The sequence below is a fragment of the Pongo abelii genome, chromosome 8, assembly GCF_028885655.2.
Source record: "Pongo abelii isolate AG06213 chromosome 8, NHGRI_mPonAbe1-v2.0_pri, whole genome shotgun sequence".
Lineage (NCBI taxonomy): Eukaryota > Metazoa > Chordata > Mammalia > Primates > Hominidae > Pongo > Pongo abelii.
The window spans coordinates 119,789,545-119,817,303 of NC_071993.2; the positions used below are offsets into that span (position 1 = coordinate 119,789,545).

Below are 27,759 nucleotides of genomic sequence, written 5' to 3' on the forward strand. Positions count from 1 at the left end.
CTCTCACCTAGGACACTCCTACAGCCCAAACTACGAGTTCTAGAGAATTCTATCTTGGAAAGGGCTGAGTCTTATTAGACTGCTTATCCCTAATATTCTGCAGTCATCCCTCATTTTTTTTTAATGAAATTTGACAAAATACGTACACTAAGTCTCCTGTAGAATGGCCATAATTTGTGCTTAGGAATGCATAATTTTATCAGGATCTCTGTAATTAGATATTGTGCAACAGAATAAAAAGCAAATACTGTGTGTCCCATGGCAACCTCAGCCTTTAGTATCTCACTATCTTTGAGATAACGAAGGTTTCCACAGACACACGTACTACATGGGATTTTTAAGTAGACATCCAGGAAGAGAACGAAATTTCCCCTATTGGTTTTCCCCTATTTTTAAGGGTGAGTGTATGAATGTGTGTTTTGTTCTCTTCCTTTTATATTGCCTCCTGGATTTGGGTTGTTTTCCTTTATCTGTCCGGACTGTAAATGTGGATATGAAGGTTCATAGTCCTGTAGAATAACGTCAGTGCTTGAGCTAGTGTTTGGCGTGAAGTACCTATCTTTTGAAGAGAGAGAAAAGAATTACGACTGTGGTAAGATTTAAGAGGAAAGAATTAAGATTATGTAAGGATTGAAGAAAGGTTTGCTGGGAATGTGGTGTGTGTTTTAGCAGAGACTCCAGTGACCTGCCAGGGCATGTAGAGAGAGCAGGCTACTTGAGGGCAGGGAGTGGACCACTGCCATTTCTGTGACCTCACATCTGGCATGGCCAGGCACACAGTAGGTGCTCAATAATTAACTCTCTGCTGTTTCCCTAATCATGTAGAGGAAAACAACAATGTTCAGTGATTAACTGTTGGAAAAAAAAAAAAAAAAGCCCTGCAAGCTGCATCTTTGCTTCTAGACCGGGAGACAGCTGCCCACATCTCATGGGGATGCAGTTAGGACATAATTTGAATTATCATCCATTTCTTCTAAAATGTATAGTTTCTTTGGAGGCAATTGTAGCCACTTTTGTAAATAGGACCAATAAAGGGGATAAAATTGTCCATCACTCCACTGAAATAAGGAAATAGAGCAAGAACCTAGGAGTTATAGTACTCTACTAGAGATTACACATTATAGAATAGTGCAGAAAGCAAGCCACATGAAAGGGTCAATTTAATGTCGCATCCTGCAGAGGTGAGGAGTTGATCTCCAACTATTCTCATTGGTTACACAATCACATTGAGGTATTTAAATCCTGGCAGGTGGGAGCCTTTGCTTCCTTTGCTCAACGGTGAATTCACATGGTGGTGCGGTAGGCAGAGGTTGCACAGCATTCTCTAATAGCTACAACTTACCTAGTCTTATCCAGTATAGGTACCAGGGAAGTGATTACACATGTTCAGGTACATCAATTTAACAGTAATCAAAGAGTTCTTTTAACTTAGAACTCAGGGAAGTCAGGTCTCTCTTCTCAAGCTGAGAAGAACCAAAGTCATGGTATAGACATAACCATACACAGGTAATGTAAAACTATAAGCTGAAAACAGGTATAGAAAAAACACGAGAAGATGCAGTTATGAGAGGGTTGCAGATGTTAATGACCAATTCCTCCCAGCTAAGCTGTGGTGAGACCCAGAGTCAGGAGCTACCAGGACTGAATCCAGGCTGGCTCCAGCCAGGGTCCCCTTCTCTGTTGTCATACTGATCCCATTTTGTCCTCTGATCCCCCTCTGTCTTTTCCAGGTTTGTGCTATTCTGATTACATTATCGACTAGTCTGAAGCAGAGCTGATATCTCTTTACCGGGAAGTCAGCTTCACCAGCCACAGCTGCTGAAAGAATAACTTGGAGATTTCACCCACTGCATTTCTGTTGCTCAAACACTTTCTGACCTTTGTGCTATTTGAGAAATCTTTGAAATGCTGAAGGTATGATTCTCCTTCAGGGGGAACATGCTTTGGAAAAACGCCCGCTTAATAAAATGTATTTTCTTTCTGCTGTGGCTGCCAGGGTTTTTATAAGGCCCATTTGCTTTAGCTAGGTGAAGAACAGCTTCCAGAATAGATGTTGCCTCCACTTAGGAAACTATGGATTGTTTTCTGTATCGAACTATCACACTACAGTATTAGTGTTTGGGGAAGAAAGAGTTCTGCTGCCTGGTTGGTGTTCTGCTATTTACCACCTTAAAATTCATCCCATTGGGGTTACAGTGGCTTGGCAGTCTCTTTTGGGTATAGTGTAGACTTCTTTTTGGTACTTCAGCTCACTTACATGGACTTGTTTTTTGCCAATGCCCTTTTTTTTGTATGATAGAGGTCTATAATTTGTGGACTCCGAAGCCACATTTTACAAATCAATAAGTAAGACATGAAGCCTGAAAAAGGGTTTTTTTTCCTGATTTGTATGTGTATCTTACATAAAATTTCCTCTAAATTAAATTAGATTTAATTATACATTGGAAAAAAATACCTTTTGAAAGGATCAGAGTTTATAAAATAGATGCAGCCCTGAGGCAATGGTGTTATATGAACATTCTCCCTATAACATATACAGAGTTGCAATGTTATCAGCTGTTAGACTCAACAACTTATTTTTGAAAAAAGAATCCTTTGCCAGGTTTATACACGTAAGAGAAACAGCCAAGAAACTTTACTCTTTTAAATATAATAATAATAATAATACAACCTGGAGTTTCATAATCAGAAAGAACAGATATCCCCAAGACACTTTTGTCAACTCTAGAAAGGGTTTAAGTTTGTCTTTTATTTTTTGTTTTTTTCCCAAAATTACTATCCTCAGAGAGGGAGAAAGTATGCAAATCCTAGAAAGAGTTTATTCGCCTTAAAAAGAGAGAATTTTCCCTCCAGGGTAATTGTTTGCTCTTGAGACAAAACCTGTAATTACTATTATCTAATAGTGGATAGCATGGCATGTGCTATTTGCAAAGAATTTTTTCCATCATTGTTTTCATTGGCCATTCGGAGATATAATTTGGTGATGAAAATTAGCTATTTTCCCCTGGTAAGGGAAAAGAGACTACACAAGAGCAAAAATAGACTTTTTTCCCCAGACTTCTGTTCTGCCCACCCAGAGTTGAAGTCGCCAGGAGCACAGTGCGATTATTTTGTGTGAATCTATTCATATGAAAAGAATTTGATATTTCTTTCTCTCACGGTTGGGAAAGCCTCAATTTCAGCTTATATCCTTGACTGTGGGGCTTATAAAAGAGAAAGAAAACCCTTTTGGAAAGAAACCCTTTAGGTCAGAATGAATCAAACCAAGAGAATTTCCAAGCATCCTTTCCACCATCAAGTCTAAAACTGTAAGAAGAAGAACAGTATATACAGCACAGGTCAGGATCGTGGAGCCAGCACACAGACGTCTTGCCGCAACTTGATGTAAGTGTGTAAGTTGGACCACGAGAGAAAATAAAGCTGGCATTCTGTTCGCGACATTGCACTCTGCAAAAACAAGAAAACTTTGGGAAAATGTTAAGCCCAAAGCAAGCACGTAGACGTTCCTTAGGAGGTACAACCACGGAGAAAGGGACTGTTGACTTCTCAGGAAGTTATGAAATCTCCTATGTAAAATGTAGTCATGTTTTTGTTATTACTTGATTTAACACTCCAGGAACTTAGCCCAAGCCAGCTGTGATCCTCAGGCTGCCCTGCTCATTAAAATCCCCCCCTTTTGATTCAGACTCCCTCTACCATGACTGACTGCTGCCCAGCCTGCTGTCCCTCAACTGATTCTCTGTAGAATTCAGGAATGTGCCTGTTCAGTGCTCCCAGGAAGTTTCTTCTTAACTGCTGCTTTTCTATCTACAAAAGTAAAAGTTCATTGTAGAAATTCTGGAAAATTCTGAAAACCACAAAGAAAAAGTTCACGGCACAGTAATTCTCACCCGTATACACAGTGTACTGTTAAAACTTTGATGATATAAAGCTGTTATGATTTTTTAAGTATTCACACTAATTCTGCAGATACCAAGAGCTGCAAGAAATCACCTAACATGGAAGAACTGAGGCTTTCAAACCTCATTCTTAAGGACAAAGGCTACATCGTCTCTGTCTCTATGCCCTGGCAGCTGACCCGGCACCCAGCATGCAAGGGGGCACAGAGTGTCTGCACCATCCACAAACTTGGGGTTTCTGAGGAAAGGGAAGGCAACAAACTAGAATCGGTCTAGGAAAGAGGAAAAGAATTAGTACTTCTCTCAAATGGAGACTATGAAATATATTCCTCAATGATGACATTTTTCTGAAAATGTCAAAAATGTGTTCATAAGATGATTTGGGGACTGGGGCTCAAAGGTTTCCAACACTGTTCAGAAGATAGGTTTGCTTAGCTGGGCGCAGTGGCTCATGCCTGTAATCCCAGCACTTTGGGAGGCTAAGGTAGGCAGGAGTTGAGGCCAGGAGTTCAAAACCAGCGTGGCCAACAGAGCGAAACACTGTCTCTACTAAAAGTACAAAAATTAGCCAGGCATGATGGCACACGCCTGTAATCCCAGCTACCTCAGGAGGCTGAGGCACGAGAATCACTTGAACTCAGGAGGTGGAGGTTGCAGTGAGCCGAGATTGTGCCACTGCACTCCAGCCTGAGTGACAGAGCGAGACTCTGTCTCAAAAAAGAAAGAAAGAAAGAAAAGTTTGCTTCAAATTCTGTGACATATCTGCCACCCATAGCAGAAAGATGCCCGCTTGGGAAAGCAGACCCCAGCAGATGCTCTTTGGGAAGAGGCCATTATCTGCCAGGGTGGGGGCCACACTATCCACCTTCAGTACTTGATTCCTGGTGGAGAGTGGGTTAATGAAGAATAGTGGAGAGGTAGGAGTGCTTGGTATCCAGGTCCTTATAACTTACCAGGGTCTGCACGTGGACCAAATGTCCCTGCACGGAGCAGCGCCCATAAACAGATTACAGAACAGCCATTCGTTAATCCCAAAACAGTTTTCTGTCAGTTAATTAGAAAATTCATCTTATTTTGCCTCCAGGCCCTGTAGCCTTATTGCATTTGCACATATTTCAAAATGTTTCAAGTACTGACCAGATAACATTAATGAATATATTAGATAGGCAAACGCTTTTAAACAAAAAATAATAAACATACTTGTGTGTATATATATAAAAAATGTTAATTTCGTCTGGAGCCAAACAGGTAATTTTCCCATCAGCATTTTTTCAGTCAGCTAAGACAGGTTGGCCTAGGAGTGCAGTCAGCCTGTCTGCAGTCTCTGGCTTGACTTGCATACCAGGGTCAGAAACAGACAGCGAGATGATCTGATTGGCCCAAGTCCAGAGCATGCTCACAAGGGCTTCTTTGATGAAAGGGTTCTTGGTAAGTACTGTACCAAAAGCAGCCTGCCACCCTCCTTTCAAAGATACCCATTTAGAGTAATTCCCAGAAAGGAAAAAAACAGCGAGAAAAAGAGAGAGGGAGGGGAGGAGAGGGAGAAAGAGCTGAACTATGGGATCACCGCAAGAATAATTATGCTCCCTGGCATGGAGAAAGGGGTAAAAGTTATTACAAGTAAACTGTTGGATGTGGAACTAGCTGGTTGGCAACTCCACAGGCACATAAGGAATGTGCAATTAAGCTCATTAAAACATCATCATTATGCTTATCAATCTTTTTCCAAAAGGGGTGGGGCGGGCCAGTGTGTTACGGCATGACTGCTTTTGCAGATAAAGATCCCGGGCTACCTAGTTGCCTCTCTCAGCAAACAAAATCAGCCGTTCAGTTCCACGCAGCATTTACACTTAGGCAGGCTGGCTCCGACTGCATAACACTGGAGTCATGCCTGCACTCTGGGGGAGGCATCCAGGAGGCTGGCTTCTCTCAGCGGGCATGCTTCCTTCTGCTGTGATCTCCATCAGAAAAGCCAGTCTTTATTAAACACCTACTACATGTCCAACACTGGTGTTCAGGAAAATTCAGAAATACTACATATGATGGAAGCCCTGCCCTCTAGGTACTGTTAGCTTAGTTGGAGAGGTGAAATCCGGTCTATGAATCTAGAATATGTCATTAAAATATTTTTTTCTCTCTATTAGTCCCTAATAGGCCAATAGAGATATCCAGCAATAAAAGGCAAATGTAAGCCTGCTTTCTTTAAGATGCACCATTCGGCCGGGCACAGTGGCTCACGCCTATAATCCTAGCACTTTAGGAGGCTGAGCCGGAAGAATCCCTGAGTCCCAGAGCTCGAAACCAGCCTGGGCAACATGGCAAAACCCTGTCTCTACAAAAAGTACAAAAAATTAGTCAGGCGTGGTGGTGTGCCCGTAGTCCCAGCTACTCGGGAGGCTGAGGTGGGAGGATCGCTGGAGCTCAGGAGGTTGAGGCTGCAGTGAGCCGTAATTGCACCACTGCACTCCAGCCTGGGTGACAGAGTGAGACCTTGCCTCAAAAAAAAAAAAAAAAAAAAAAAAAAAGATGCATCATTATGCATTCATTCAACAAATACTAATTCAGAGGCATCCAAGTGTAGGCCTCCATTAGCTAGTGTAGGTACAAGGGTGACCAAGCAGGACATGCCCTGGGCCTCACCCTGTAGCAGAGAGACAGTCAGTCAAGCATAATTTCCGTGACACAGAATTGCTATGTGATGAGTGCTGGGAGGGAAGAGGAGTAACTATTCCAGACACAACTTGCCCATTTTCCAACTTATTCCTGGAGGAAAAGCTCTTTTGCTTTTGCTTTCACTCTTTCTTTGTTGCTGTGATTTTTTTTTTTTTTTCTTTTGAGACATAGTCTTGCTCCATTGCCCAGGCTGGAGTGCAGTGATACCATCTCAGCTCACTGCAACCTCCGCCTCCCGGGGTTCAAGCGATTCTCCCGCGTCAAGCGATTCTCCTGCCTCAGCCTCCTGAGTTACTGGGAATACAGGCACGGGCTACCACGCCAGACTAATTGCTTGTATTTTTTGTAAAGACGGGGTTTTGCCATGTTGGCCAGACTGGTCTTGAACTCATGGCCTCAAGTGATCTGCCCGCCTCGTCCTGCCAAAGTGCTGGGATTATAGGCGTGAGTCACCGCGCCTGACCTGTTGCTTTGATTTTTTAATGACATTTTTAATATGACAGTAATATGTTTCTTTTTAAAAACTAGAAAACAGAAAAACTTTCAAAGAAAATAAAAATCATCTGTAATCTGGCCACCCAAAGATACCCATTCTAACTTTTCAATATGTTTTCTTCCAATCTTTTGTTTTTGATTTTTACAAAACATGTAAATAGAATTATTGTTTACTTTTTCCACTTGACAGCATGTGAACATTTTATATGCTATAAACTATTGTTTAGGAGGTCTGCACAGTTTAATCTTCTACTGGATATTTTGTTTACAATTTTTCGCGATTATAAATAATATTGCCCTGAGCATCTTTGCATGTAAGTATTGTTATTTATTTCAATCTGACATATATTTGCAAATAGCATTTATGCAATAACTACCTGTAAAATAAGGTAGGATGTGACTGTAGTACCCACACTGGAGCTGCAGAAATCTGTGGAATGGGAAGTTCTCAAGATTAGCATGAACAGGAAGGCTCGTAAAGGAGGTGGGTCTTGCACAGGGTAGTATAGTCTTTTAGAGTCCCATATTACTGCAGATTTTCTCAAAACCCCCAGCCTGCACTTTCTTCTCATCATCTCTAAGGAGTATCTCTCTATCTCTGCCAGCTCAGGCCTGGCAACCTCCACCACCTATGTCTACCCCTCATCTCAAGCTCTAGTGCATTGATCCACAAACATTTGTCTACTTCAGGATCTCCTGGGGTACAGGTTAAAAAGAAAGACTCCTGGACACCATCCTAGACCTGCTAAATCAGAACCCGTGGCACAGGGTTCAGGAATCTACATTTTTAAATGCACCCCAAAGTGATTCCAGGGCAAGACATCCAAGACCCAATGCTGCAAGAGGAAGTGCTGGTTGCAGCCACGAAGGCTGGCACTCAGTATTCAAGAGCAAGGGCTTGGGCTGAGAAGTGTGGGATCAGGCTCTGGCCCTGCCATTCGCCACTTTGTGGTCTTGGGCGAGTCCCCTTGCTTACTGAGTCTGTTTCCTCTTCTGTAAAAGGAAGATCATAGTAGAAGATCCCTCCAAGTGTGGTTGTGAAGACTGAATGAGGTGCTTAGGGATGGCCCAGCCCGTGCCCCATTCTCAATGCATGTTTTGGTAGTTATTACCTTCATACACATCATTGCTCTTTAAGGCATGAGCAGCAGGTAGGCGTCTTCCTTTCTAAACCAGCCAGGGCAACATGGCATCTACAAGGTAGGCATCTTCCTACCTGCTGCTCATGCTTTAAAGAGAAACGATATGAGCCTTTTATCTTGGCTGGAGCTGAGTTCACCAATGACATCCTGTGCTGTGAAAGTGGCCTCAGAGATGAGTCTCCTGCCCTGTTCCCTCCCAGGCCTCCCCTGCCTCCCTACCCCAGCCAGCTACCAGAGGGGAGGTCTTTGGTGGCATCTGATTGGTAGAAATGCATCCTTGGTTGGGAGCCAAGTTAAGCTACAGTGAGAGAGAAAAAGAAGCCCGAGGCAATGCTGATGTGGAGAGGTGTGACTGGAGAAACTCCAGGACCCTCCACCAGAGGAAGCCAGCTTGAACTTTCATTCCTGGTTTGATCAAGGTAGTGTAAAAATGGACCCCAAAGGTCTTCAGATGGAAAACTAGGTTTTAGGTTTCACTTATGAGCTGTGGTTAAAGCCAAATGCTCATTCCACTCAAATTGTGTGGGTGGATCACTTTCCTCCCACTGTTGAAGTATCATGTTTTGAGCTGCTAATAAACTTAATAAAATCCATTTCTTATTTCCCCGAGCATATAGAGTTCGTTCACATGCCCTGCTGAACCAACGTTTAGCAACACTGCATTAGAAAGTATTTTTGTTGGAAACAGACAACAGACACAGTTCAATTGCAAAACACTTTTCAAACAAGCTTCTTTTCTGCAGTCTCAAGCTTGCAGAGAGCCATCTGAATTCAGGGAATCCTCCCAGTCAACCATAACACCTACACAAAGTATGAAGGAATTCCGTTTTATTGGTTCAAGAAGCAGAGTCAAAGGAACTGCATGCTTTTCTCCTCTCAGGGAAGCTCCCACCTGCCCTTCCCCGCCCCCTGTCCCACCCCACAAGTCTGTCATTGCCACTGATGGCTCACTGTTCCAGCACTCCAGGTCTGCCTGGGTCAGAAGACATAGGGTACATTTCAGGGTCTAACCAACCCCACATATTCTCGGAGTGAGTGGTGATTGAATGTGGATGCTGTAATTAAACAAAACAAACCAAAACACACATCTGAGAAGTGACGGGGCAGTTTGGGATGGGAGAACAATTCCCATCAATTCCCAATGGGGAATACTGGAACCATCTCAGCCCGGGTTGCAAATAGCCAGAAATGAAGAGGAGGGATAGGGAAGATATAAACACAGAAAAATATACGGGAGTCCACACGAAGAACTAGAATCTAGGGAGGTAGATGTTTGAACAATTTCAAACACAGTAGTTCTCCCTTATGCAAGGGGGATATGTTCCAACACCGCCAGTGGATGCCTGAAAGCTTGAACCATGGATAGTACCAAGCCCTATTTATGCTGTTTTTCCCTGTACGTGTATATCTTTGATAAAGTTTAATTTATAAATTAGGCACAATAAGAGATTAACAGCAATAACTAAGAGTAAAATAGAACAATTGTAACAATATACTGTAATAAAAATTCGGTGAATATGGTCTCTCTCTCTCTTTCTCAAAATGTCTTAGTATCTTTCAGACCTTAGGTAACTGAAACTGCAGAAAGCGAAACCATGGATAAGGGGAGACTACTATATCCTGTTCTATTCTAAAATGTTAAAACCTAGTGTTGAGACTCATCACAATTTGTTGTCTGTAATACTTTGATTATCAGTGTGTGTGTGTTGGGTCAAGGACCAAGATGAGATTTTATTTTATTATAAGAAAAACCAGTCCAGGCACAGTGGCTCACACCTGCAATCCCAGCACTTTGGGAGGCCAAGGTGGGCAGATCACAAGGCCAGGAGTTCGAGACCAGGCTGGCCAACGTGGTGAAACCCCATCTCTACTAAAAACACAAAAATTAGCTGGGCGTAGTGGTGTGCGCCTGTAATCCCAGGTACTGGGGAGGCTGAGGCAGGAGAATGGCTTGAACCCAGGAGGCAGAGGTTGCAGTGAGCGGAGATCGTGCCACTGCATTCCAGCCTGGGTGACAGAGCAAGACTCCATCTCCAAAAAAAAAAAAAAAAACAAAAAATTGGAAACAATACAGATGTTCATTGATGTATAATATTAACTTCACATTTGATTTAAGAATGCAGAAATAGGACATAGAACCCTTGTCAGCACTGCTTTATTTTAGTGATAATTGAACCAATTATATATGTGAGCATTTAACTTTTTTTATTTTCAAGGCTGAAAAAATTAAAGTCAACCTCTTACTCAGGCTTACGCATACCATGGGCTATATGTCTTGAGGAATCCGCTGCTATTTAATGAAGTGATTGTGAGATCTTTGCTCTTCTGTAAGGTGCAAAACTAGAAAATTGCAATGCCATGCCCATGTTTGCTGAAGTGATCACCCTTAGATTCTGTGGGGCTTATCTCTTGGTATAATCAGCATGGCCCTCTTAAATAGAGCTGTCTTAAAAACACAGATCTACTGGTAAGGTTTGTTTTAATTTCGGTCTAACAGCCTTAGGATTACCCCTCAAGACTATATCGTCAGGCTTTTGTACAAACAAGGAGCTTACACAAAACTCCCATTATAATGGTGGTTTGAGGGGAGGAAAAAGCCTTGTTTGCTTGATTGAGTTATGATTGTATAGGGAACAAATAAAGGCTTTCTTTCCTTAAACATAACAGTTATGTCTTACTCTCACTAATAATGCCACATTTTCTTTTAAAAAAATATTTACACAGCCTGATGTTATTCTTAATGTCAATGCAATGTGTTACCTCTAAGTTAAAATCCAGTTTTAATCCTATAAGCTAGAAAAATAAGTTTGATTTTACACAACTGAGTTTGGAAACTGCTGATTCTGTTGCTGTGTTTATTACCAGTGCTTGTTCTCTTTCCCTCCTCCTCTCCCTCCTCTCTCTCTCTCTTTCTCTGTGTGTGTGTGTGTGTATGTATATGAATATATTAATATATGTATATGCTGATCTTGTATCTTTGTGTATCTATACACATGTAGCAATCTTGTTCTTGCCATAAGAAACTATCTTATTTCGGTTTCTGAATATCTACTCTGCGATCTGAGTAAATAAAGTCTTTTACAGTGAACTGATTTACAGCAGTCCTGGACAGCATTATGCTTTCCTCTCCAAAGAAGTTAAGTGGCTGTTCTTTGACAGTTGTTGCACTGGATACATTACAGTTTCATTTACTAGATTTTATTTAAAATCTCTCTTAAATAAAAATGGATGGGAAAGCTTTGTTGCTGGGTAAATATATTATTTCAGCCAAGGGGTGGCCAAGCACTGGTATCACGGTTACTTCAGGTCTTATTTCACATGGCTTTAAGGGCTACAGCCCCCTTCTCTTGCAGTTGGGCTCATAGGGGATGCTAGAACCAGTGTTTCAGATGCAGCTCTGTAGCTGCAAGGTATAAAGGGTGAGGGCCAAAAAAGAACAAAAAAAGTGAAATCAGGGATGAAGTTGGACAAAAGTAGGCTGAGAACTTTTTTTTTTCTCCTGAATGGAAAGCAGGTAGTAATCCAGAAACACGAAGACAGAGAGGTTCCTACGAATTGGAATAGAAGCCATAGTTAAAGCTTCCTAAAGTGAATTTGAAATTACTTTGGCCCTATATTAGAAATGGAGTGCTTTTTGAGTTTTCCAAATCCATCTTCAAATATTAGTTTCTGCAAGTATATTTGGGCAGGAGATTTGAATTAGGATATTATAACTTCAACAGGACTGACTAATTTTAATCAGCTAATTTGGCATTTAAAAAAGACTACAGGTCATTGTAATTATGCAAGGGATATGCAGTCATTAGCTTCAGTATTCCAATTTCTCATTAATATCTACCCGGAAGAGAGTTGTTGAATATGAGTCTATCACCACTGCCTGAAAATGAACATTTTCACTTGAAAATGTAGCTTACTTTCCCTCCCAGCTACTTCCAGAATTGATTTCCGTGCTGGGCCTGAACATCAGTTCCCTTTAGATTTCAGGGCCATGTTTCACATTCTTGTAATGGATCAAGACATTTAAATCTCACTGATCCAGCTCAGCACAACCAAAAGATCTGGGCCAATGCTAGTTTTAAATATATATATAACAAGAGCCACAGCTGAAAGATGTTTCTGCATAGCCTCAACCCCTACCTTTTGGCACCGAAAACTCCATACCCAAACAGCCCCTGCCACTTGGCCCTGGACTCAAAAACCTATTAGTGGTGCCACTTTGGTGAGTAGAGAATGAATGACTGAGCATGTGGCCTCTTAGTAGACTTAAAATGTACCACTGGGCCGGGCGCAGTGGCTCATGCCTATAATCCCAAAGGCCTGTAATCCCAGCACTTTGGGAGGCCAAGGCGGGTGGATCACAAGGTCAGGAGATCAAGACCATCCTGGCTAACATGGTGAAACCCTGTCTCTACTAAAAATACAAAAAATTAGCCAGGCGTGGTGGCGAGCGCCTGTAGTCCCAGCTACTCGGGAGGCTGAGGCAGGAGAATGGGTGAACCTGGGAGGCAGAGCTTGTGGTGAGCAGAGATCACACCACTGCACTCCAGCCTGGGCTACAGAGCGAGACACCATCTCAAAAAAAAAAAAAAAAAAAAAAAGTACCACTGGCCTTTGTTATAAGTCTCATGTCCAGGCATAATTTTACATGTCTCACCTGCACTAAGGTGATGAGGTTGAATTGAGTTCTTGCTTCTTTTCTACCCGTTTATACTAAGAGCATGTTGCCCTGCTTTATAGCTCTGAGAAGTAAATTTAATGGCCTGGTGGCAGTTAGAACCCTGCTTCACTGAGTTGTGAGACTTCGTAGCCCTGTGTTTGGGAGTTTTGTACAATATATTGATATAAGCTCTCTTGGTTTAGGACCTACTTCATCCTTCATCTCAATCTAGCTCTTGGGTGTTGTTTTATTAAAATGCACATCAAGGTCGTTGAGTTTCTGCCCTTGATCTCTAGCCTCACCCTTTTACTGCCCACCGCTGTATAACATGAAGAACGTGTGGTAAACTGGGTGCCAATCAGACACTGCTTCACTGGCATCTACAGACATCACCTGATCTCAATCGGTTTATCCGTCTGATTCATGCCACAGCACCCTCTCCAGAAAACAGCATCCCAAGAATATGTACAGTTTCAGGGACAGAAAAAGAGAGAGGTGTGGAAGGAAAGATTTTAAATAGTTGCAATCATGCCTGCAATGACTGTCTCAAACATGCGTGGGAGTTGTTTAGAGATCCCCAACAGACTGATGCCCAACCTATAGCAATGAGGATGGCGGCTCCCATTCATGGACATGGCGCCCTCTGGAATCCTTAGTTAAGGGTAGGGATTTTATCTCTCCTGTGCCAGCAGTTTTTGGATGTGGTTTGCATGCATGCGGTCAGTAACCAGCTACTTAACCCCAATCAGTGCCTGCGGTACTTGATGTGTCGGTCATTGCAGCCAGTTGCAGAAATTCTTGATTTTCGGTGGAAATGGAGGAGACTTGCGGTGTGGTTAACCCAAAACAGTGAATAATGCAAGAGTCATCTTTTGAGAATTATCTTTAGTTGGTTCTGTGTTTACAAAAGTGCTTCGCCTTCCTAGTTATATTTTGCTTAAGCCAATGTGGTGTTTAAAAATGTTATTGTTAATTCTTTGTTTTATATAGAGTGATATATTGAAAATTATAGGGAATTGTGAAGAACATAAAGACCACCATACATCATTAATAGTGCTTTTGCTGAATATCTGTCTAGACATTTTTCTCTGGATATATACCTGTATAAATATAAATTTTTAATTAAGTTGAGCTTTTTCACTTTACTTAGTATTTGAGCCTGGTTAATGTTAACATTGTGATAATGGTTAATTCTACATCAATTAATTCATCTCAGCGTCATTGTTTTGTTGTCTGCATGGTAGTTAGTGTTGTCAGTGCACCATAATTTGCTCATACAAATCTGTATTAGTGAATATTTGCATTATTTTAAAATTAGAGTTAACCATGTTATAATTTATACTCTTGTACATACATATACCTGTGTGCAGAGGTACTAATATATCCTTAGAGTTAATGACTAAGGGTGGCATTGCTGGGTCAGTTTAAATTTTCAAAATGATGACAAACTGCATTTCAGAAAAGCCACTCAAACCCACATTCCTACAACAGCAATGATCCCCATGTCCTGGTTGGATATTATAATTCCCTTTCATCTTTGCTAACTTGACAAGTGAAAGGGAAATGACATCATATTATTATACCTGTTTCCTAGTTTACTAATTGAATTTGAGCATGCTAAAATACCATTTCTGTTTCTTGCTTTGTAAATTACTAGTTCATATGTTTTGTTTTGTTTTGTTTTTTTGAGATGGAGTCTCGCTCTGTCACCCAGGCTGGAGTGCAGTTGGCACAATCTTGGCTCACTGCAGCCTCCGCCTCCTGGTTTCAAACACTTCTCCTGCCTCAGCTTCCCACGTAGCTGAGATTACAGGCACCCGCCACCACACCCAGCTAATTTTTGTATTTTTAGTAGAGGCAGGATTTCACCATTTTGGCCAGGCTGGTTTTGAACTTCTGGCCTCAAGTGATCTGCCCACCTTGGCCTCCCAAAGTGCTGAGATTACAGGCATGAGCCACCTCACCTGGCGTGTGTTTCCTTTTAAGCATTACATTTATGTTTAATTTATTGAAAAATATTTATTGAGCACCAATTATGTGCTAAACACTGCTAGGTGCTGGGGAAATGTTGGTAAGCAAAAGGGACACAGTTTCTGCCCTTAGTATAGTGGGAGAAACAGACATTAATCAAATAATCACACAAATTTGAAAGTAATTGTGATGACTGTTATGAAGGAGAGCTTCATGGTGCAGTGAGACTAGATGATAGGTAAGTGATTCTCAAACTTCAGCAGGCACCAGAATTCCCTGGAGGGACTGTTAAAACAAAGCCCAGATGTCTGGGCCCTACCCCAGAGTTTCTATGTCTAACCTATCTCTGTGTGATGCTGATGATGCCAGTCCAGAGACCACACCTGGAGAAGCTGTGGTCTAGAGATTTTACCTTGACAGGAAGCCAAGGCAGGTTGATGAAAAAGTAAGGCGTGAGCTGAGGTATGAAGGCATTACCTAGATGCTTCTGTCACAGAAAAGAGCTTATGCAAGAGCCCTGTGGTGGAAGTGGGCAGAGGACAAGAGACAGAGTTAGGCCAGTGTGTCTGGAGAAGCAAGAGAAAGGAGAGAGTGATATGAGGTCAGGGCCAGACCTATAGGTGTAGTAGCACATGCTAAGGAATGTTAAGGCCTTTTGATAAGGTTAAGCATAAAAGGAGATATTAGGCAATAAAGAAGGCGTTCCGTGGAAAGAAACACAAGTCAAAGTTTAAAACTGACTACAAGCAATGCACCAAGTGTGGAAATTATACATAAATAATGTTAAGTTCAACAGATGGTAGCCAGTACTTTCAAAGATAAAAATAATTATTATGGAGTTACTTTAAATTTTTGTTTATAAACTTCGCTAAATTCAATTAAGAGCTGTGTATAAACTTAAGTTCAAATATAATTTTAGATTTATTAGTTAGAAAGAAGCTGTTTCTGCAAGAATTGGTATCTGATTCTTACCTGCTGGTTGCTCCAGGCAACCTCACTTGAAGAGGAAACCATTGCATTCAAATTAATAGTCAATAGGAAAATCAGGAGCCAGATTATCCTCGGAAGAAATGCTAGTATACTTCAAAGAGGAGAGAAAAATACTTGCTTCAGATTAACAAAAAATGCTCAAGGAATCCTATGGTCCAAAGAACTAAAATCTCCCATTGGATTCCTACCGTAGAGAAGAGAAAGTGATGACTTTTAGCAAGGGTGCTGGAAAACAGGTCTTGTATGCATCTTCATAAACCTTTTCCTTAGTTAGCTGGGGGCAAAGGAAATTTAACATAGCATAGGTATTCTAAGTATTTACAAGTACTTTAAGAAGTTAGACTGGTTTAGTGGCAGGTAACTTGGATGAGATGGAAGCCAAGGATTTCTTTCTTTGAAGCTATAAAGGGAAAAAAGAAATTAGATCCATGCCAATTGTGGTTTAGTGAGAAAAACGTAGCAATACTACATTCAGGTGTTAGTTCTTTAAATCTTGCTCCATATATATTACATATCCTTCAAAGCAGAGTTTAAAGCCACTGATTTCTTAGCCATGTGAGTTTTTATTCTTTAAAAGGGAAATGATTTCATCAGCTTCCCAATCTGTGGCTTAAAGTTGACTTTTCAATCCATATTGGAATAATAGTAATAGCTAGCATTTATTGAGTGCCTTACTGTGTGTCAGGTACTGTGCTAAGCTCTTATATGTGTTAGCGCATTTTAATTCTCACAGCAATCTTTGGGTAAGTAGTTTTATCATCTCCTGCTACAGATGGTAAGGCCAAGGCCCAAAGTCATGAACTAGTAAGTGGAGATCCTGGAATTTGAATCCAGATGGTCTGACCTCAGAGCCCGTACTCTTAATCATTTGTCTATTTTGCTTCCCCAAGTCCCTTCTTCACCTGGAGGCAGCAAACCCTGATTGCAGACCCAGTGCCTAAAAGGAAATAAGTGCCTATTCAATGCCGAATATGAAGTAAAATCTGTCAGATTAAAAGCACAAGGAGAGAAACCATTCTAGTGTATTTGTGCTAGTTCTGAAAACAGGAGGGCATAAACTAATAACAGCATGGCACATACTGGAACAAAGGGGAGGAGAAACTCCCTAATGTTAAATGCATTCGTTTGAGTTTTCAACTAAAGAGTCTTGCCTGCCTGCCTGCCTACCTTATTTCTTCTTCTTCCTTCCTCTTTTTTTTTTTTCTGTTTCTCTGTATTCTCCCAATTTTCTTGGTTGCATTGAAAAAATAATAATTTTTAAAATTGTTTGAAGACCAATGGGACATGTAACTAACTTATTTTAAACACAAACTTCATGTAAGGCATGGTGAGATGACATAAAGGCCAAAATGTTCTGGGCCCTTCACCTCTTCCTAGGACCAGTCTTGTCATCAGGCATCTTGGGGAGGGTGACCTGCAGGTCATGTGCTCCAGAGGCACTAGTGTCACAGAAGCCAGACACATATTACTTCCCCCTTGGATCCTCATGCCTTTCCTGGACTTCTGTGCTCCTATCTCCTCCTTCCCAACCTCAGGTGATAGGTGACCTCCAGGACCAAGCCAGGCTTCCCTCAACCCCTCTCTGTCCCTGCCCCACATATTCCACTTCCGATTTTGACCTTCAGTGGTTTGCAGCTCCCTGCAGATATTGGAAAAGAGAATGAAGTGATTTACATAATGAAAGCAAATTGCATGACGAGTGTGAGGATCCATTGTTATGGTATAATGGAATGATTTAGAGGCTTTGAGAGACACAAGGCTGACGAAAAAGAGCCTCTGCCACCCTGGAAATGTAATTACTGCTCCACAAGGCGCTTTCTGGAGAGGCTTGGGATGAATAGAGCAGGACGTGGCAGTTGTCTCTGGAAGAAAGCATAAGACCAAAATAGACGACTCTTAGCTTTGCAAGTTGGTCTTCTCAACTTTAAGCATATGATGCAATTCCTGGAGCAACTGCTGCAGTCCACGGGAACATTTGGTATTCCCCCATGATCGTCTACCAGTTTCACCCATTACATTTGGGGTTTTTTCTCCTTTTTTGCATGTTTCCACCCTCAACCTCTATCTGTTCTGGTTCTCCGATGCCACGAGGAAAGCATCTTCAGAAACCAGTTAGGATTTCAGATTAAGAGAAACCAAAGAGGCATGACAACTAGAAAACTAAGTGCAGTTCGTGATCCCAGGTTGAATCCTGGAGCAGGGGTGAGGGTGAGGAAAGAAATACAGAGCATTACTAGGGCAATTGACAACACAAGCTGTGGTTTCCATGTTAGTATTAGATCATTATTATATTTCCTGATTTGGGTAAATGTGTTATAATCATGGAGCCTCATGTCTGCAACTGACTCAAATGGTTCTCAGTGAAATATGCGTTTATGCAGACAAACAGAATGGTACAGCTTAGGGTGCGAAATAATAATAATTAGTAAATTTACATGTAGGGTATAGGAACTCATTTTTCTTGAAACTTCTCTCAAGTTTAAATTTATTTCAAAATAAGTTTTTTTGGTTTTGTTTTGTTTAAAACCCAAACCCATTAGGAAGTAATTCTGGCCTTTTAGGAATGACAGTTACTCATTTCTTGAAAGAAAAATTTGGAAGGGCTAGCAAAGGGAAATAACATGCAGAGCCCAAATAAATTTTGTGTGAAATAGGGAGAGCTAAAATTTGCAATTAATTACATCCACAAGTAAGTTGGAAATCCAGATCACCACCACAGCCCAGCTGACTTCAGAACACAGACAGCGGGCCTTGCTTATACCCTGACGCAGGGCGTGGCTGTCTCAGGGCCTCATTGTAAGGTTATCCCAACTAGAAAGTGAGCCCTTCCTGTATGTGGAAGGATTCTACACTGCCTCTGGTGGAGTCAGAGAGGGCTTTGTCATTTAATCTGCAGGATCTGTTTACCTCTCATTCTCATAAGGAAGAAAGTGAGTTGACTTAAAGTCCAAGTCCATTTGGAATATTAGATGAAAGACCGTGGAATTTCCCTATCTTCATGTCTTTGATAAGCCAGACTTGCCAACAGTAGCCTCCTAGTTCATGCCTGGGTGCACCCCCCCTCCATAAACTGGAGGTCCCCGGCAAGGTGGAGCCTTGGTGAGGCCTAAATGCCCTCTGGGTATCTCCCTTAGGTTCTGTTCTGGGTGTGGTATCAGGCTTGCAAGCCAATGCAGTTTCAATCCATGCATCCCATTGTTCTGCCTAGTATTGGAAAGGTATATGGCAAGATCCAGGAGTCTCACCACTTTTACCTTCCTGTTGCAACACCACAAAGCTTAGAACATAGCCTGGAGAAAGAGCAGGTAGGAATCTGGGAAATAACCCAGGTCACAGGTGGCATATTTACATACCTTAGGAACCAGGTGGGTATCACAGTGAGTGAAACAAGCCAGGAGGTGATGAGGAGAACTGGAGAGGGAGTACCCTATCCAGAGGCTTCTCAGAATCCACCCCATGGTTGCCATGGGGGCATGTAGGCCCACTGGGGTCATATCTTTTGGAGTTTCCAGAATGCTTGCATTCTGGATTACAAATCTTCCCATTTGTAAATGTTGGCAACGATTTTTTTTTTTAAATTACAAACCGAGCAGGCCAAACCAACACATCTGCAGGCGGAATCTGGCCATGGACTGCCAGTCGGCAACCTCTGATCTGATCCAACCCACTCGTATTATGTGTTTGACACTTTTATTCCACAGTTATTGGATTCCAACTGGATGCTGGTACCCAGAGATGGCAAGTAACTGGCCTAAGATCACACAGCTAGTTAATGGCAGAGGCAGGCGTACTGTATGCAAGTGTTAAACTCATGTAGTCTATATGCCAGTATGACACGAAAACAATAATTTGGCTGAAAGATGCAGCTTCATGAACAAAACAGATTAATTCCAAATGTTTTCTTTTTTTTTTTTTTTTTGAGATGGAGTCTTGCTCTGTCGCCCAGGCTGGAGTGCAGTGGCGCCATCTCAGCTCACTGCAAGCTCCGCCTCCCAGGTTCACGCCATTCTCCTGCCTCAGCCCCCTGAGTAGCTGGGACTACAGGCGCCTGTCACCACGCCCGGGTAATTTTTTTTTTTTTTTTTTTTTTTTTGTATTTTTAGTAGAGACAGGGTTTCACCGTGTTAGCCAGGAAGGTCTCGATCTCCTGACCTCGTGATCCGCCCGACTCCGCCTCCCAGAGTGCTGGGATTACAGGCTTGAGCCATAGCACCTGGTCCCAAATGTTTTCTTAAAAAGAAAATTAATTGCATAATTAAATCTTATAACGCCCTGCTTCTGCCATGTTTGTCGAAATATCTCCTTAAAACTCACCCAGTAGGTTTCTTCCTAACAAAAGATTCTTCAGAAACAAATAGGGTTAGAGATGGTATTCAGCATGTCAGCTGCAGGGGAAAAAGTGACCCTTCTCCCATTTTCAAATGACATGTTTTAGAAATAAACAGGACAGATAGGACTTATCTCTAAAGAATGTTCTAGCTTCTCTCTAAAGACATTTCTGGCTCTCCCAGGAAACAGAGTCGTTTTGAATGGAGAAGACTTTGGGATTCCCCAGGACCCAAGGAGAGGATGGCTTGCATGAACACACACGGGCGCCCTTTCTAGTGCGTAACCAAGGTTCACATATGCCCAGATTCGAAGTCAGGTGGACCTGGGTTCAAATCCAGGCACTGCCACTTACTAGCTGTCTGACCTTGGAGAATTTTCCTCATCCTTAAATGGAGAGATAAAAGTGGTATCTACCTCAGAGAGCAGTTGGAAGAACTAAATGAGATCATTTCTGTACAACACGCAGTGTGGAGCCTGGCAGGCAGCTTGTGCCCAGAAATGAGTCAGTTCTCATCACCAGTGTTCCTTCTCTCCATTCTGCAAGGGATGAAAGGTAAAGCACTTCTTAAATGAGCAGCACCCCTGCCCACATGAGGCCGACCATAGGAACTGGGGAAGGAACAGGAGAAAGGGTTTGCTCATCCTGCAGCAAAACAGCTGTGCAAGATCTATGTGTAGTTTGGTGGTTTCAGGGAGTTTGGGGGTACTTTTTTTCAGTAACTGCTTTATTGATATATAATTCACAAAACCTACAATGCACACATTTAAAGTATACAATTCAATGGGGTTTTTTTAGTATACTCTTATATGTGCAACCATCACCATAGTCAATTTTAGAACCTTTTTATCACCTCAAAAAGAAACCCTGTACCTTTTAGCTATCATCTTCAATCCCCTCATTCCTCCAGCCTTATGCAACCACGAATCTGTTTTCTCTATAGATGTGCCTAATCTGACCATTTCATATAAATGGAATCATAGAATATGTGATTTTTTGTGACTGACTTCTTTCACTTAGTATAATGTTTTTAAGGTTTATCCTGGTTATAACATGTGCCAGTACTTTATTCCTTTTTTACGGTCAAATAGTATTCCATTGTATGGATATACCATGCCACATTTTGTTTACCTATTCTTCAGCCAATGGACATTTAGGTTGTTTCTCCCTTTTGGCTATGTGAATAATGCTGCTGTGAACATTTGTGTACAAGTTTTTGTGTGGACATATGTTTTTATTCTCTTATATACCTTGGAGTGGATTGGCTAGATCAAATGGTAACTCTGTGTTCAACTTTTTGAAGAACTGGCAAACTGCTTTCCAAAGCAGCTTACTATTTTATATTCCCACCAGCACAATATAAAGGTTTTGATTTCTCCACATATTCACCAACACTCATGATTATGAGACTTTTCAATTCTAGCCATCCTAATGGATGAGAAGTGGTATCTCATTGTGGTTTTGATTTGCATTTCACGAGTCCTAATGATGTTGAGCATGTTTTCCTGTGCTTATTGGTCATTTTTATATCTTCTTTGGAGATGTCTACTCAGATCCTTTGCTCGCTTTTTAATTAGGTTGTCTTTTTATTACTACGTTGTAAGAGCTTTTTAATATAGTCTAGATATGTCTTATTGTATATATGATTTGCAAACATGTTCTTCTATTCTACAGCATGTCTTCTTACTTTCTTGATAGTGTCCTTTGAAACACAAAAGTTTTTAATTTTTATGAAATCCAATTTATTTTCTTTGTTGCTTGCGCTTTTGGTGTCACATCTAAGAGTCTATTGTTAAAACCCACACCACAAAGACTTATTTCTCTGTTATCTTCTAAGGGAATTGTAATTTTGGCTCTTTCATTTAGGTCTTTGATTCATTTTGAGTTAATGTTTATATATGCTGTGAGGTAAGGGTCCAACTGTCTTCTTTTGCATATGGATATCTAGTTGTACAGCCATGTTTTTGAAGGAAGAAAAAGAACTGTGGATTGATGTGGTCATCTACCAAGACACACCTCAGCCCAGTCCACCTTGGAAACCCACTGGTCAGTCGGAACAAAACTGACTGACTGGCATAGGTCATTCAGAGCAGAACAGGGTGGAGTTTGGCAATAGAATGCCACTTAGCTTGAGAAACTGTAGTCTGCAAGCCATAGAGTGTAACTCGAAAACTCATAAAGTGTGCCCATTGAGTAGATGAAATAATTACGAATAGGGTAGTGATTTAATCACCCTAATTTATACACGTCTCTTACCTCCCTACCATTTCTGGGCCTGTTGGGTAGAAGCAGGATGTAATAAAAAGAGAATTGACCTTGCTATCAGAAGTCTAAGAGCTGATTCTTGGTGACTGTTGTGACATTAGGCAAGTCACTTAACCTCTTTGAGCCTTAGTTTTCTTCTCTCTAAAGTAGGATAATAATACCAAGTTCCTGGTCTTATTGAATCAATCAAAGGAAAGGTTTGGAAAAGCACGTAGTACCTGGTGTCTAGTTGCCACACAAAGCGTTGCATGTTCACACTTATCACACTCCTCTTACCAACTGTACCATCGATCACACTGAACACTAACTGAACTGCTGCTTCAGATCATAGAAGCCAGAACCCTGGAGTTCCACACAACCACAAATTCCAGAAACACAAACCTGCCCCATAAACTATCCTGTGCTAGCCCCATGCCTCCATCCAGATCATTAACCACGGGAAGTCTTAGGAAAGGATGATACTTGGACACACCTCAACTCGGCTAAGGGTGTGCCTGGGAAGTGTTCACCCTCAACACTTCTCAGTGTTGCAAGTGGTGGATCCAGTATCTGGCAGGAGACAGCTGATTGGAAAGAAAATTTGTAGCCATAGGACCAAGTGACTGCCCATCCAGTGCATCCTAGATGTGGGAAGAAAGGACCAAGAGGGATCTTTAGGTGTGATTTGAGATTTACCCCAGGCCTGAAATTCTACTATGCCTTTGGGTTAAAGCATAGTGTTGTTGCCAGGATCTAATATCTTATCTAGGGTGAGCAGCAGACAGCCAGTGGATGTGAAGATATTGGCAGGTGTAAGAAGAGCTATGCAAACATGACGGGGCACAATAACTAATGAGTAGCCACTGACATAATCACAGGAGGTTAGAGCAGAGAGGAAGGGCCCTTAGGAATCTTCTATCCAGCTCTCTTATTTGGCAAAAGAAGACAGCTAGGGGTCAGAGATACTGGGTGGCTTGGCTGAGGTGAGGCTGTGAGTAGCTGTAGAGCAGGACACCTAATGCTCATGCCATTTGGCACTGAGGCCGTGGAACCTGGAATGTTTTGATGTAGAGAGTGTTAGAGAAAATGTCACAAAAAGAGACTGAGCATTCAGGTCTGGAGCTGAGAGCACCAGAGAAGCAGTTCAGGAGCTATTTTGTTGGGGAGAGAAAGGCCAAAACAGGCTGGTGCAGAGACACAAAGGCATCTGTGTTTTCTGGAAGGTTCTTCTCATAGTTCCTCTCATAGTTCCACCTCACTTCAGGACACCAGAAAGAAGTGGTGGGAAATCCATGACCTGGGCCTGCCTCTGCCATTGACCATCCAGGGGCCACCCCAGGATGACTACTTCATCCTCTGAACCTTGGTCTTCCCACTACAAAGGAGATGAGCATGAAGAAGGTGAACTCTGAGTCTGATGGCTCTGACCAGTCTCCAAGGGGAAAGCCAAGTCAGGCTTGGGTATTAAATTAATCTGAGGATGAACAACTTTATGTGAGCATATTTAAAAATAAGTTTAGGGTGATGATTTTAAGTTCCACCTTTTTTTTTTTAATGCATCTATTCAGGTGACATATTTGACCTGATTAACAGAAAGTACATGGGCCTAATGTGCAATATTAGGAGATAATTGCAATGGATGAAAGTCACTTGAGTCAATTAACTCTTACTACCTGGAAACCATTTAGAAGAGGCAATAAATTATTGGGACAACACAATTAGCAGTCCCAGAATGAAACAGATTTCATGTGTGTGCACGGAGAAGCCCCCCCCCCCCGCCCCAAGGGCCTGTCAAGTTCAAGGGTACATGTTTGAGGGGATTGCTGTGCCCTTTTGTGTTCACAGGAGTGTGTTAACATGCAACAGGGCTGACATATCCCAGGCTAGACCGAAGCAATGAAATAAGCTTTCGACGCCTGAGAACAATGACGCCTGTGTCACCACCAGTCAATGGCTGCCTCAGTGCCTTGTCCCTAATAGACTCTCACTGAACGTCGGTCAGTTGGCTGAGTGATATTGAGGTTGGGTCTTGTGACTCTGTTTAAAGACCATTTCTAACACCTCCACTCCTGAATTTAAAAACTGAAATGGCTTAGCATTTAGAAAGACCTTTTTTCATCAAGTTACACATTCTATACCAGCATGGATAGAGTTGGGATAAAGAAAAAGTTAGGTATAAAGATTCTTTAAAGTACCACTGCAGTAGCAAACAGGTTCCAAGAGCCTCATCGATCTCTTATGTTTGTTTTCAATCCATGGAAGAAGATTTTGTTGTCCCAGCGCAGGTCCAAGTTTAATTCAATGTGTCTTAAGGCTGTAGGATCCTGAGCTCCTTGCCACTAAATCTACACACCATTTGCTTATTAAGTAAGGAACTACCCCAGAATTCTTTTGCAATGATCTGAAATAACCTGGCATTTGCTTTCACTGACCTTTTAGTGTTTCTCTCACCTAAAGCATTTTTCCTTCCACTGCTGCATTACAAGTAGGATTCAAATTCCTAACAGCAGAGGGGGGAAAAAAATCCCAAAGCACAACAAATGTTAATGATCAACATTTCATTTTTATCGTGTTGACTGTTTCAACCACAAACTTAAAGAATTATCAAGGCAGACTGCATTAGTCCAAATAAGCTGAAAATAATACACTGGTCAGAACTAGTGCTTAGAAGGCAAATTTATATCGAGTAATTGAAAATGTAATAAAGAAAGAAATAATTGCCATAGGACACAGGTCTCTCTCTTTTGTGTGTGTACCTCCAAATGTGTGGGTTTTAAAAATATATCACCAGATACTTTTGCGATAGTCAATCTGTGACTTCTTCAATGATGATAAATGCGCAATCTGATCTTTTGAAAGAATAAACAGTTCCTTGTTAATTAATTTATACAGCTGTCAGTGCAGCCTTCTCTGTCTTCGCACTCTAAGTGTTTCCCTGCCATAGATTTTCTTGCCGTTTCTGGCAAACCTCCAGTGAGAGCCTGGGATTTATTAGGCTGACTTGGTGCAGAGTCTATTGATTGTGGCCCCGAGGGTAATAACTAAATAGAGCCGGAGCAACAAGTCAATAACACCATTGTTGCTGCAGCCTGCATTCACTCGAGGAGTGAGATTGTTTTACAGCAGCCGAGGGTAATCGTGGGCAGATCAGTGTGTTCAACATGCGCTGCACCGTGTTAGTGCTGAGGACTATTTGAAAGCTTTCAGCGGGATCACTGGAGAATTGGGGTGGGGTACTGGGATTATGAACCCTGTGAACTCCTTCATTACAGCTTAAAGGTTTCAACTTTAGTTTTTAACATCTGCTGCAACCTTGGGGAGCTCAGGAGTAAGGCTGGTGCAGGGGAGTGCAGAAACAGGCTCTGGGCCTCAGCACTAGGCGGTCTGTTCTGGTCTGTGTCCCGGAAACAAGATGGTTATGAGCAGAGAGATTGTCTCACAGCTGCTGTCTGACATCCATCCGTCTATCCGGCCGCCCAAATGTGTGAGGTGCCAGCCAGTGGCACCATCCCTACCTCCTCATACCCCAGGATGCATTTAATGTAAACCATCTAAACAGAAGAAGCCACATTATTATAATTTTCTCACTTCCAAATCTTGAGTTAGGCTGACTTAATTTTTTTTTTTTTTTTTTTTTTTTTTTGAGACGGAGTCTTGCTCTGTCGCCCAGGTTGCAGGGCAATGGGGCGATCTTGGCTCACTGCAACCTCTGCCTCCCAGAATCAAGGAATTCTCCTGCCTCAGCCTCCCGAGTAGCTGGGACTACAAGTGTGCACCACCACGCCTGGCTAATTTTTGTATTTTTAGTAGAGACAGGGTTTCACCATGTTGGCCAGGCTGGTCTTGAGCTCCTGACCTCAGGTGATCCACCCGCCTTGGCCTCCCAAAGTGCTGGGATTACAGATGTGAGCCACTGCGCCCAGCCAGGCTGACTTAACTTTAAAAGCCATTTTTCCTAAGGCTTGCTTAGTAAGAGAAACTAAAACTCACATCTTTCAAAGCTTCTTTTTCCAAATTGGTAGAAGTTCACCACGCTGATTTTACATACCCGATGATTAGTTTTTAATTATAGAAAGTAAAATCAAAGTCCGTGTCAATTCCTGTCACTCTTTTGCCTTTTAAAGAATCCTCATGGATTCTGTTTCTATACATGGAGGACCAGAAAATAAAAAAGACAAGTTTCCAGATGTGGCTAGTGCTGACCTATCTCCCAGCCTTCCAGGCTTGCCTTGTCTGAGTGGTGTCTGAATTACTGTGGTGGGGATGGATTTCTTAGGCCCACCAGAGAAAGTTTCAGGACCTTATGCCCACAATACAAGCACTAAATTGACACCAACAAATCAGTGCCATCTCTTCAGGTGGGAGGGTGGAAACAGCCACGGAGCAGTGCTTAATTATGCAGAAGGTCTATCCTTTGAGTCTGACATAGAGCACTGTGAGGAAAAGCCATCTCTGGGGCTAGAAAGTGAAAACAAGACTTCGCCAAAAAGGATTTTATTCTGAATGTAAGACCTGCCTGGTAGAGATATCTTCCTCAGTAGTCTTTGGTGATTATCTCTTTTTAATTCCATGCCTGACATTCATGAATCAGAGGCAAAACTCATTGGCAGGGAAAGAGACGAGAGGCCTCCATTTCCCAGACATTGTGGCATTCATTCTTTGGCCTCTTCACTAAGGAAGTGCTGCAATGAAACTCGATTCTGCCCATTTTGTCATTTAACTTTCACAGAAGCAAATACAAAGTATTAGTGAAAGTGGCCGGGCACGGTGGCTCACACCTGTAATCCCAGCACTTTGGGAGGCCGAGGCGGGGGGATCACCTGAGGTAGGGAGTTCCAGACCAGCCTGACCAACATGGAGAAACCCCGTCTCTACTAAAAATACAAAATTAGCCCGGCATGGTGGTGCATGCATGTAATCCCAGCTACTCGAGAGGCTGAGGCAGGAGAATCGCTTGAACCTGGGAGGCAGAGGTTGCAGTGAGCCGAGATCGTGCCATTGCGCTCCACCCTGGGCAACAAGAGCAAAACTCCATCTCAAAAAAAGGAAAAAAAATGTATTGGTGATAGCAAGTTCCATAATAGCCTTATGGAGCTCACATTACTCTAGAAAGTGACCTTTCTGATCTATGAGCTGGAATTACCAGCTACCTGGATAAACATCACCTCATTTTTAACTTAATACTAAAGCCATCATCCCCATGTTGTTGAACTGAAGAACCTTAGAATGGCTTCAGGAAAGGCTGGTGACTCTGAGCACTGGTGGAAGTTCTTCTGCCAAGACCATTCACCATTGTTACCCCACTTGTCCCCCTGATAAGAGATGGCCATTGCAAATTATGCCCCAATGTCACCACGTGAA

At 42.1% G+C, this 27,759-nt stretch overlaps 1 protein-coding gene across 12 annotated transcripts in view; it reads left to right on the top strand.

Annotated features, from left to right (window-relative positions):
* VTI1A (vesicle transport through interaction with t-SNAREs 1A) overlaps positions 1 to 27,759 on the top strand; it is a 378,702-nt gene that overhangs the window by 301,617 nt on the left and 49,326 nt on the right. For 2 of the 12 annotated variants that reach the window (XM_054522868.2, XM_054522873.2), the window contains one exon: positions 1,731 to 19,885. The exons of 9 other annotated variants lie outside the window; for them this stretch is intronic. In XM_054522868.2, the coding sequence (XP_054378843.2) occupies positions 1,731 to 1,762 (32 nt within the window). In that variant the 3' untranslated portion in view covers positions 1,763 to 19,885. Of the gene's footprint in view, positions 1 to 1,730; positions 19,886 to 27,759 lie in introns of those variants that run through there. One more of the 12 variants, XM_009245794.4, reaches the window with a different exon arrangement.